The 11263-nt window shown below is 52.9% G+C and overlaps 1 protein-coding gene across 1 annotated transcript in view; it reads left to right on the forward strand.

Moving 5' to 3' along the window:
* Nucleotides 1-2857: 2857 nt before the first annotated feature.
* ARHGAP33 (Rho GTPase activating protein 33) overlaps nucleotides 2858-11263 on the forward strand; it is a 13131-nt gene continuing 4725 nt past the window's right edge. The window contains exons 1-16 of the mRNA XM_006765019.2: nucleotides 2858-2992; nucleotides 4701-4798; nucleotides 4877-4961; nucleotides 5324-5404; nucleotides 5509-5646; nucleotides 6069-6161; nucleotides 6716-6838; nucleotides 6929-7006; nucleotides 7090-7156; nucleotides 7240-7299; nucleotides 7388-7540; nucleotides 7625-7727; nucleotides 8873-9017; nucleotides 9098-9180; nucleotides 9264-9371; nucleotides 10658-10803. Coding sequence (XP_006765082.1) covers nucleotides 2987-2992; nucleotides 4701-4798; nucleotides 4877-4961; nucleotides 5324-5404; nucleotides 5509-5646; nucleotides 6069-6161; nucleotides 6716-6838; nucleotides 6929-7006; nucleotides 7090-7156; nucleotides 7240-7299; nucleotides 7388-7540; nucleotides 7625-7727; nucleotides 8873-9017; nucleotides 9098-9180; nucleotides 9264-9371; nucleotides 10658-10803 — 1567 coding nt within the window. The 5' untranslated portion in view covers nucleotides 2858-2986. The remainder of the gene's footprint in view (nucleotides 2993-4700; nucleotides 4799-4876; nucleotides 4962-5323; nucleotides 5405-5508; nucleotides 5647-6068; nucleotides 6162-6715; nucleotides 6839-6928; nucleotides 7007-7089; nucleotides 7157-7239; nucleotides 7300-7387; nucleotides 7541-7624; nucleotides 7728-8872; nucleotides 9018-9097; nucleotides 9181-9263; nucleotides 9372-10657; nucleotides 10804-11263) is intronic.

Below are 11263 nucleotides of genomic sequence, written 5' to 3' on the forward strand. Positions count from 1 at the left end.
GATATACATGCTGAATTATTTAGGGAACAGCATACCAATGTCTTAATTTATTTTGAAATACATTAAAAATTAGATTAATGGCCCTAACTGGTTTGGCTCAGTGGATAGAGCGTCAGCCTGCGGACTGAAGGGTCCCCGGTTCGATTCTGGTCAAGGGCATATTCCTTGGTTGCGGGCACATCCCCAATAAGGGGTGTGCAGGAGGCAGCTGATTGATGTTTCTCTGTCATCCATGTTTCTGACTCTCTATCCCTCTCCCTTCCTCTCTGTAAAAAATCAATAAAATATATTTTAAAAAATTTAGATTAATGGATGAATAGAGTAATAGGTGGATGTGAATAAAGCAAACAGTAAAATGTTAATGGTAAGATCTAAGTGGTGGATATATTGTAAATTGTTCAACTGTGCTGTATGTTAGAAACTTCATAATAAAACGTTGGAGAATATATAATCAGGATTATTTTGATATCTATTTTAAAACGGGAGGATGGAATAGATTTCTGTAAAAAGTTTCTGTGTATCACAGACATGGTAAATATTTGTTTACAGCCTTTTTGAACAAACCATACATTTAAATTAAACCAACAGGAAGGAAATATATGTTTAGATATAAAAAAATAAAAGATGTTTATAGTAGAAGAACCTGATCCAGTTGGAGGGTGAGTAAAGCCTAGAAGGATTCCTGAGAAGTTAGATTTAACCTGTGACAGGTAGACATTAACTAGTTGACAGAGGGCTCTTTTAATTACTATTGCTGGGTTACACATCACCCCCAAAATTTAGTGGCATAAAACAATCTGGCACCAGGGCTCACATGGTGAGCTGGAACTATAGACTATAGAAACTACACATGATTTCCATGTGACTTGGGCTTCCTCAGAACATGATTACCTCAGCATAACCACGTTTCTCACATGCCTCAACACATCTAGAGCTAGTCATTCCAGTAGACAAGGAGGAAGCTGCATTGCCTCTTACTACCTAACCTTGGAAGTCACATTATCTCTCTATTTTTATAATTTTTTTAAATCATTACCCAAGGAGTAAGAATTCCTCCCCCCACCCGCACCCCCCGCATTAATTTTAGAGTGAAGGGAGGGTGTAGAGGGGGAGAGAGAAACATCCATGTGACAGACACATTGATTGGTTGCCTCCCACACGCACACGGACTGGGGGTAGGGATGGGACCTGCAATCCACGTACGTGCCCTTGACCAGGAATTGAACCTGTGACCCTCGGGTAAGTGGGCTGATGCTCTAACCACTTAGCATTGCTGGCCAGGGTGGAAGTCACAATCTCTATTAGTTGAAGTTGTCACAAATCTGCCCAGATTCAAAGGGGAGGGGATGTACTTTCTACCTTTAAATGAGAGAAGTGTCAAAGGATTTGCAACCACCACAGAGGTTGAGTGGGAAAAGAGGATTACTCCAGGTAGAGGGAACATCACATGGGAGGTATCTGTGATGAGAGTGAGGTCTGCGAATTTAATAAATTGAAGTGAGTACCTGTAAATTGACCCCTCCTCCAGTACTCCCCCCAATCCCTGCTTAATTGAAAAAAAATTTTTTTTATTGATTTCAGAGAGGAAGAGAGAGGGAAGAGAGATAGAAACATCAATAATGAGAGCGAATCATTGATCGGCTGCCTCATGTACGCCCCATACTGGGAATCACAACCCGGGCATGTGCCCTGGCCAGGAATTAAACCATGACCACTGAGCCACACTAGCTGGGTCCTGCTTACTTTTTATCCATAGAACTTATCACCTTCTAATATTCTTTATTTTTAAATATTTATTTTGTTCACTGTTTTCTCCCACTAGTTTTTTAGTTCCATGTGGGCAGGGTACATTTTCCTGTTTTGTTTACTGATGTGTCCACAAATTAAATAAGTGGTAGGAGTTTTTTGAATGAATGAGTAGGTGGGTCAAGGATGAACCTTCTGAGGTGAAAGCCTTGTTGAAGGCATGACCAATGAGAGTTCTCTTGGAAAGGGTGTTAGTGTTTTCTGAATCTGGCTCATCAGCAGCGGGAAAGATTGGGATAGCTTTTTGGGAGGCATGGCCATGTTCTGGCATTTTGGGCTAAACTTACTCCTAGGAAAAAGGATTCAAGGCTGGAGGCTGATCTGTAAAAAACAGTAGAGAAGGCAAGGAAATATCCAGTGGGTAGAGCCAAGTCGCAGAGTGCCTAGAATTATGTCCCAGGCAGGGCATTTGAGTCCATGGAAAATGCCCATGGGCGAATGTCCTCAGTATTCTGAAGACAGGGTTGGGGTCAGGACAGGCAAGGTGTGACTTAGAGGATTGGAACTTTGAAAAGCTGCTTGCCGATGGAGAAAAGCCCTGAGCCCACGGGAGAATCCAGTTATGAGTGTCAGAGGAGCGGTTACTGAGAGTAGACTGAGGGGAGGCCCTTGCTTAGCGTTAGAAAAAGCAAAGCGTAAAGAACCTGGCGGGTGTCTCGGGGACGACGGCCAACGAAAGAGGTCCTGGGCGTGGCGCTGTCAAACTCTTCGGGGCGGGGCCGAAGAGACCCAGCCGGGAATGGTGTTCAAGCCGAAGCCAATGAAAAGCCGTCCGAGGCGGGGAGCCAAGGAGAAGCGGCGCCGCGCCTCCGCTGTGCCCGCCCCCGTGGGACCAGCGGCTGAGCGGCTAGAGGCGGAGACTAGAGTCGCCCGCGCGCGGCTCGCGCCCTCCCCTTTGTGTCGCCATGGCGGCGGCTTCGGCGACGAGGACGACGATGGAGGGGTCTAGCGCGGCCAGCGCCTGAGGAGGCCACGCGACCATGGTGGTGAGGGGCCTACGCGGCCGTCAGACCATCCGCGTGGCAGTCTGTCCACGCACGGGAGCGGCTAGAGGCGGAGACTAGAGTCGCCCGCGCGCGGCTCGCGCCCTCCCCTTTGTGTCGCCATGGCGGCGGCTTCGGCGACGAGGACGACGATGGAGGGGTCTAGCGCGGCCAGCGCCTGAGGAGGCCACGCGACCATGGTGGTGAGGGGCCTACGCGGCCGTCAGACCATCCGCGTGGCAGTCTGTCCACGCACGGACGGCAAGGATCCGGCGTCCCCCGAGCGGTCCCCGCGGGGGCCTGCGGAAGCTCCCCGGGCTCCTCACCAGCCTCCATACCCGCGCCGCCTTCATTGTCCTCATCCCAACCTCCACGCGACCGGGCCTTCCTCCCCCTCCGCCCACCAGCCACTTTTCCATTCTCGAGCCCCACCCCCACTCAGCTCCATCCTCAGCCTAACCCTTTTCTTCTCTTTCTCATCATTTTCACCCCATCCCAGGCCCACTCAACCGAACCTCCTCCGCTCCCATCAGCCTGAACCTCATCCTTTCCAGCTGCTCCCCTCCTACTTACTCCACTCCAACCCCAGCACGATCCTTGGGTCCTCTCCATCTTGTCCTCATCCTCCCTCCCCTACCGGCTCCCTCTTCCACCCGCTGCTCCTGCTCATTCATCCATTCCCTCATTCCCTCACTTAACAGATATTCACTGAGACCTCTGCAAGCCCATGCTCTAGACAGCCCCCATAGAGAAAGTCAGGACCCGTCCTGCCTTGGGGGGTTTCATGGGTTGGAGGGGGACAGATCCGAGGGGGAGACCCAAGGTTGAACTTGGGGTTGCAGGGAGATGAAGGGAGAAGCTAGAGCCAGTCTGGGAAATCCCCATCTGACAGCTGGTTAATTCATCAGATTTTATCCGGTCCCTGCTGGCAGCTGGGCTGAAATTGGGCATGGGGACCCAGCGAGGAATCAGGCACCAATTCTGTGTCCCCCTCTGCTGGGCATTGCTGGGGAGCTAGCTGGGAGGTCACAGTCCAGTGTGGGAGATGGACTTGTCGCCAGATAGTGATGTCTCAGAGTGCTCAGGGCTATGATGGGGAAAACCAGGCAGAGTCCTCAAGCTAGGATGGAGGAACTTCAGGGGATGGGAGAGTCCAGAGAGGTGACTGATACAGCCTGAAGGGTCAGGGAGAACTGAGGAGGAAACATGAAGAGCTGAGATGTGAGAGATGAGGAAGAGTGAACCTAGTGAAAGAATGGGGAAGGTGTTTCACGCAGAGGGGACAGCCTCTACAAAGACCTAGAAGAAAATGAGAAGATGGTGCTTTTGTTGGGCTCTCAGAAATTTGAGAGGTCTGAGAGTGGAGGCAATGGGAAGAGATAAGGGTGGAGAGGTAAACAGAGACCAGAGAATTATCTTGAAGACAACAGGGAGCCATTGAAGGTCCATGATCTATGGAGAGACAGAGGCAGATGTGTGTTGTGTGAAAATTATACTAGTGCTTGCTGTGGAGATGCTGGTAGGAGGGGAGAGGTTGGAAGCAGGAAGACTGATAAACTGGGAGCTGTGGTTGTCCAGACAGTGATGAGAGGTGTGGAGAGGCACAACTGGAAGATGACTATATTCTGCAGGGGCTACAGGAGGAGTTTAAATCCAAAGAGATGGTACCAGCCTTCTTTCTTCCTGCCTCACCCTGGGCCCTTCCTCTTCCAGCCCCCCCACCCCAGACCACACAGGAAGATGAAGAACTATCATCTGGTCTTCACCTCCCCCTGACCTCCTCTGCTACTCCATGCTCAGAGCAGTGTATGGAGTGATTCAGGCCTCTAGGCTCAAGGTGGCAGATAACAATGCTCCCGTTGTCTCTGTTCCCATCTCTGGGGGCCTCTGATTCTTCTTCCTGCTCCACAGGCCCGCAGCACTGACAGCCTGGATGGCCCAGGGGAGGGCTCAGTGCAGCCCCTGCCCCCCACTGGGGGTCCCAGTGTGAAGGAGAAGCCTGGGAAGAGGTGAGAGGTGTGGGAGAGGCCCAGCTTAGGAGGGGGCCACGCACAGAAGCCACGAGTGGTGTGTCCCCTGTCTTCCAGGCTCTCGGCTCCTCGCGGTCCCTTTCCCCGGCTGGCTGACTGTGCCCATTTCCACTATGAGAATGTCGACTTTGGCCGCATTCAGGTATGAGGGTTTCACCCAGGTGGGAAGATGAGATCCCACCCAACCATGAAGCAATGTTAGCCACCCTACCCCTGAGATCTGTCCCTGGGACTGGCTGCTCTACCCATCCGAGAAGTCAGTGGCAGGAGTTGCAGGGTGGGAAGGGAGAGCTGTTCCTCACTCATCATTTGTTCCTTTATTCATTCTGCAACAACTTTTTGTTAGGTGTGTGCTCTGTGCCAGGACCCTGTACTCTGATTGAGGCATCACTAGGCCCTGCCCTTGGGGAACACAGCCCCATCCCTAGATAGTGCCGGCCTGGAGAGGTTAGGACAGGAACAAAAGTGAGCTTTTCTTTCCTGGGCTTTTCTTTCCCTCTACAGCTCCTACTGTCTCCAGAGCGTGATGGCTCTAGCTTCTCTGGGGAGAATGAGCTGGTGTTTGGGGTACAGGTGACCTGTCAGGTAAGGCCACCCTGCCTCTCATCTGGCCTGTCGGACTGGTTGCCATGGTCCTCAGCTCAGTGAAATGGGACCATTGCTCCTTTTTGTCCCTCACCCTCCCACAGGGCCGTTCTTGGCCAGTTCTCCGCAGTTACGATGACTTCCGTTCCCTGGATACCCACCTCCACCGGTGCATATTTGACCGGAGATTTTCCTGTCTCCCAGAGCTCCCCCCACCCCCAGAAGGTGCCAGGGCTGCCCAGGTAAACTGCTTGTTATCCCATCCTTGCCTCAGCCATGGTGTGTCCTCATCATCGCTGTGTGAAACCATCAAGGCAGGAGGGATTGATAAATACTTAATCACAAGTATGGCCTGAGTCCCAACCAATCAGAATGGAGAGACCATAGGACTGCAGCAGGGTTCTGGAGGCCCTCTTTAGTTTTAGAATCATAAAGAGTTCCATGGGAGGATCAAGATGGCCAGACCAATGGAAGCACACAGGAGCTTGACATAACCTGTTTACCAACTACCATGACAATATTTTAGTACCTAACAGTAGAGTGGCACCCATTCTTTGAGGTTGAATTTCTGTCCTGCTTAGAGGCAAGCTAAGGCAGTATAGAAGGGCAATGGGCTCTCACGGGGGTCTCCTCACAAGAGCCCACCCTGACAATCTGACCACAGATGCTGGTGCCGCTGCTGCTGCAATACCTGGAGACCCTGTCAGGACTGGTGGACAGTAACCTCAACTGTGGGCCTGTGCTCACCTGGATGGAGGTGGGCCAGACAACGGGGCTTGAAGTTGGGAATGAGTGAGGCATGTCTGAAGAGTGAGAACCAGCCTGGGAGTGTGTGTGGGCACAGGAAGGAAATGAGCCAGACAGGAGTCACTGGCATTTCAGTGTCTGTTTGGGTATATGTCTGTTAGAATGAGTGTGTGTGTGTGTTAGCAGGGGTTGGGCTGTGGGGACGTGAGAATTTCAAGGTATATCGAATAGGTTGGCTGTAACTCACAGAAGAATGCCTGGCTAAGAGTGACTTAAACCAGCAGCTTTCAGAGAGCAGATGTGCAGTATCTGCTGTGGATGGTGAGGGTGCAGGGGTGTATCAGGAGGACTTCAGGGTAGAGCAATCCTGAGGCATGTGAGAGGAAGGAAGGGGCCTTGTTTTAGAAGGGGCATGAATTTAGGTGTTTGATCAATAGCTCTGAGTGATTGGTGCCCTTAGATGAGGAGCAAGTAGTGGCCTCCACTGGGCCTGGAAGAACCTTCTCTGCCTTAATTATTTATTACCTTCTGGCCTCTCCCTGCCACATTCACCCTCCACCTCAGTTGGACAACCATGGCAGGCGACTGCTCCTCAGTGAGGAGGCCTCCCTCAATATCCCCGCGGTGGCTGCTGCCCATGTGGTGAAACGGTACACAGCTCAGGCACCAGACGAGCTGTCCTTCGAGGTGAGGCTGTGGGGGGCAGGGCAGACTCCATCTGGACTCCCCTCTTCCGGCCACTTCTGACCCTCCCTCATCTCATCTGTCCACTCCTAGGTGGGAGACATTGTCTCCGTGATCGACATGCCACCCACAGAGGATCGGAGCTGGTGGCGGGGCAAGCGAGGCTTCCAGGTGAGCCTGGGTTGGGGTAGACTGGCGGCTAGGGCACTGTGCTAGCTAGGGTGGCCCAGGCACTGACCCTGAACCCTCCTCAGGTCGGTTTCTTCCCCAGCGAGTGTGTGGAGCTATTCACAGAGCGGCCCTGTCCAGGACTCAAGGGGGGTAAGTGCCAGCAGCAAAGTGGGGAATCCTTCCTGCATCCTTTGCCTGCTGTCCATCCTTCCCACCCATTGTTCACCCCACAGATGCCGATGGTCTCCTGTGTGGTGTTCCGGCTCCCCAGGGTGTCTCTTCTTTGACCTCAGGTAATGGAAATAAGAGTTCATGCCCCTGCCTCCTTCATAGCAGACTGGTAACTGCACTGACCTGCGTGGCCTGCCTTTACTCCCACAGCTGTGCCCCGGCCGCGGGGGAAGCTGGCTGGCCTCCTTCGCACCTTCATGCGCTCCCGCCCCTCTCGGCAGCGGCTGCGACAACGGGGTATCCTGCGGCAGAGGGTGTTTGGCTGTGACCTTGGAGAGCACCTCAGTAACTCAGGCCAGGACGGTGAGGTCTGGGCCCATCTGCGTAGCCCACCTCTCTTACCCAGGATTTGACCTGCCCATCCCTGACCTCACTGCTTTCTCCCAGTGCCCCAGGTGCTTCGCTGTTGCTCTGAGTTTATTGAGGCCCATGGGGTGGTAGATGGAATCTACCGGCTCTCAGGCGTGTCATCCAATATCCAGAGGCTACGGTGAGGGCCCTCCACCAACCCTTCCCTCCACAAACACTTCCTGAACATCATCTCTAGTCTAGGCCCTGTGCCATGTGCTGGTGACAAGAGTTGTTGGGAGTTGGGAGGACATCTAATGGGGTTGGATCAGGGCTGTGGACAGGGAGGGCTTCTTTGAGGAAGTGACTCCAGCTGAGGCCTGAAAGGTGAGAGCAGAATGAGCGTTGGAAGTAGAGAGATAACCTTCATTGAGTACTTGCTACATGCCAAACACTAGGCACTGGGGACACAATGATCAATGAGATAATCAGAGATTCCCACCCTCACATGCTAGAGGTAGAGACAAACAAGGAAATGAGAGAGTTTACTAGTAGGTGACAAGTGCTATGGAGAACAAGAGATGTGGGGCAAGGAGAATCATAATCAATCTGGGAGGGATATTGCAATGTTAGATAGGGTGGGCAGTGAAGGCCTCTTGGAGGGGAGCTCCTTTTGGAGGATGGGAGGGAGGGAGCGAGCCATGTGGATATTCTGGGAAAAGCATTCATGGTGGAGAGAACAGACAGTCCAAAAGGCAAAGTAGCAGGAGATGATGTCTGAGAAGTGATTAGGGGCCGAGTGTGCAAGGCCTTTTTAACAACTGTTTGGATTTTGGCTTTTACACTGGAGGGTTCTGAACTGAGGAGACATGAGGTGGGAAGGAGTGAGGCACAGTGTTGAGACTGACAGGAGGCCCTGAAGTGAGAGTATAGAGCCCGGAGGTGTGAGAGACGCAGCATGAGTTCATGTGCACTGAGCTTTTCCCCTCAAGCAGTGAGACAACCAGACAATTGTGAGGAGGGGCTACTGGGATTTCAGCCAGTTTTCCAGTGACCCTCTTGAAGTCAGGAGAATGGCATAAGGTGGTGGAAATAGCAGTAGCAGGGTCGTGCTCTGGAATCTGATAGCCTTGGGTAGCTGCAGGAGGGACACCTCCCACCGGAGCGTCAGTGTCCTCTGTAAAAGAGCGCCCCTGTCTGGGGCAGAGGAAGTAAGTCTCTGTCTTTTGAGGAACACAGTGCAGGAAGAGGGTTGCACCCATCTGTGGACAGTGTGGATATGGGGTGCACAGCCAGGCGGGCCAGCTCTGACACGAGTCTTTCTTTTCTTCGACCTGGTGGCCTCAGGCATGAGTTTGACAGTGAGAGGATCCCTGAACTGTCTGGCCCCACCTTCCTACAGGACATTCACAGTGTGTCTTCTCTCTGCAAGCTCTACTTCCGAGAGCTGCCCAACCCCCTGCTCACATATCAGCTCTACGGGAAGTTCAGTGTGAGTAAAGGAGATAGTGAGGTTGGAGGGTGCTGGGATGCATCGGGCCCAGTCCCCCTCATGCCTGTGCACAATCTCAGGAGGCCATGTCAGTGCCTGGGGAGGACGAACGCCTGGTGCGTGTCCATGACGTCATCCAACAGCTGCCCCCGCCACACTATAGGTAAACCAGGAGGGGTAGGGAAGGGCTATGGTGGGCTCACAAGGGAGTTGAGGCTCAGGTGTCCCCCTCTATTCCTTCCCCAGGACCCTGGAGTATCTGCTGAGGCACTTGGCCCGCATGGCAAGACACAGTGCCAATACCAGCATGCATGCCCGCAACCTGGCCATTGTCTGGGCGCCCAACCTGCTACGGTACGCTGGCAGTTCACCAGCCTGTCACCCACAATTCCCTCCCATGGGCTGAGCCCCAGTCTCCCCCTACTTCTATACCTACCCTAGGAATTCACCCAACTTTTGATTCTCTTGTTCATTTCATTCAACATGAATTTATTAAATATCTCCAGTGAGCCAGCCCCTGTTCTCAGCACTGGGGATGGAGTAGTGAGCAAGATCCTGTGCTCCTGGGGAGGTGGACAATGAACTAGTAACAAGAAAACACAGAGAATGGTCTGATAGCAGTGAGTGACAAGGATAAAGATTACAGCGCAGGGAGGGGCATGCACAGGGTCATGGCATTTTGGGATGTGTAGAGTGTTAGGGAAAGCTTCAGTAAAAAGTCTTCAATAGCCAGCAGCACAGAAAGTCTCAAATTTGATGGTGACCGAGACAGGCAAGCTCTGTCCTAAATAAAATACGTGGTGGGTGTAAGAACTATGGGGGGTAAGAAACAAAGATAGACCTGGAATGCAGAGAAAGTTTACAATTTTAAATAAGGTAGATGGGGAAGACTCCACCGAGAAGGTAACATTTGAGCCAAGAACTGTAGAAGGTGAGATATCTGGGGAAGAGCAAACCAGGCAGAAGGAACAATAAGTGCAGTGGTCCTGAGGCTGGGTCAGGAGGAACAGTAGGGAGGCCATTGTGTCTGGAACTGAGTGAGTGATTGAGTAAGGACTGAGAGGGAGGAGATGATGAGAGCAGGTAGGTGATGGGGACCCAGATAGAGGAGGAGTGACGTATAGGTTGTGAGTCATGTGAGGACTTTGCTTTCACCAGGAGTGAGGTGTCAGGAGGTGTTCATAGCTTCCTCCAGCTGTGCGTGAGAAGCAGACTGTGGGGGTGGGGTGGGACCAGGGGCCAAGGAAGAAGGTGGCTGTGATAGCCAGGAGGGAGAGGATGGAGGGTGGGGCAGTAGAGTGGGAGAATAGTTTAGATTCTGGACAGATTTTGTGGGGGGAACACACAAGGTTTTTGGGCAGATTGGATGTAGGTGTGAGGGAAAGATTAGTCAGGGACAATTGCAAGGTGTCTTGCCTGAACCACGGAAGGACTGCATTGACTGAGATGGGGAAGGTGGTGAGGGAGCAAGCTGGGGAAAAGTTGAGAACAAAATTGTAGATGTGATCAATTTGATAAAATCAGAGCTGTTGAATGACAGTTTTTGCTTCTATTAGCTCCCTACCTGACCTAGTCACAACCCTCCCCCTCCTCCAGCTGTGGCTCAAGGCACCTGACCTCCCTCTCCCTCTCCCATTCAGGTCCATGGAGCTGGAGTCAGTGGGGCTGGGTGGGGCAGCAGCCTTCCGTGAGGTGCGGGTGCAGTCAGTGGTGGTGGAATTCCTGCTCACCCATGTGGATGTCCTGTTCAGTGACACCTTCACCTCTGCTGGCCTCGACCCTGCAGGTATGCTTCTCCTATCTCCTGATGTCCTGGCTACTGCCTCCTCGTTGTCAGGACTGCAGTGGGAGGGCAGGAGGGCTCCCAGCCCTGTCCCTACCCACTGAAGCTGTACGTCCTTCCTGGCTCCTTGAGGACCCCGCCCCGGCCTCTCCCTCCCCTCCCTCCCCTTCTCATTTCAGCTCCTACGCTCAGGATCCCCACTTCTTGGCCTGGACATCGTTCTTCCTCCACCCCTTGTAGCTCCTGGGGGTGCTTGGGGCCAGAGGTCCACCTGGGAGGAGGTGGGAGGTCCCCAGACTTGACCCTGCCCAGGCCCCACCCAGACTCCCCACCCTGCCCGGGACCCCAGTCCAATCAGGATTCAGCACATCGGAGGGCCCTCTGGCCCGAGGTAACTGAAGCCAGAGCCACTGCCTTTGCTGGCTGCTGGGAGCTGCCTCATCAGCTGGTTCTGCCTCATTCC

This window comes from Myotis davidii, unplaced genomic scaffold, assembly GCF_000327345.1.
Source record: "Myotis davidii unplaced genomic scaffold, ASM32734v1 scaffold681, whole genome shotgun sequence".
In the NCBI taxonomy this organism is placed as follows: Eukaryota; Metazoa; Chordata; class Mammalia; order Chiroptera; family Vespertilionidae; genus Myotis; species Myotis davidii.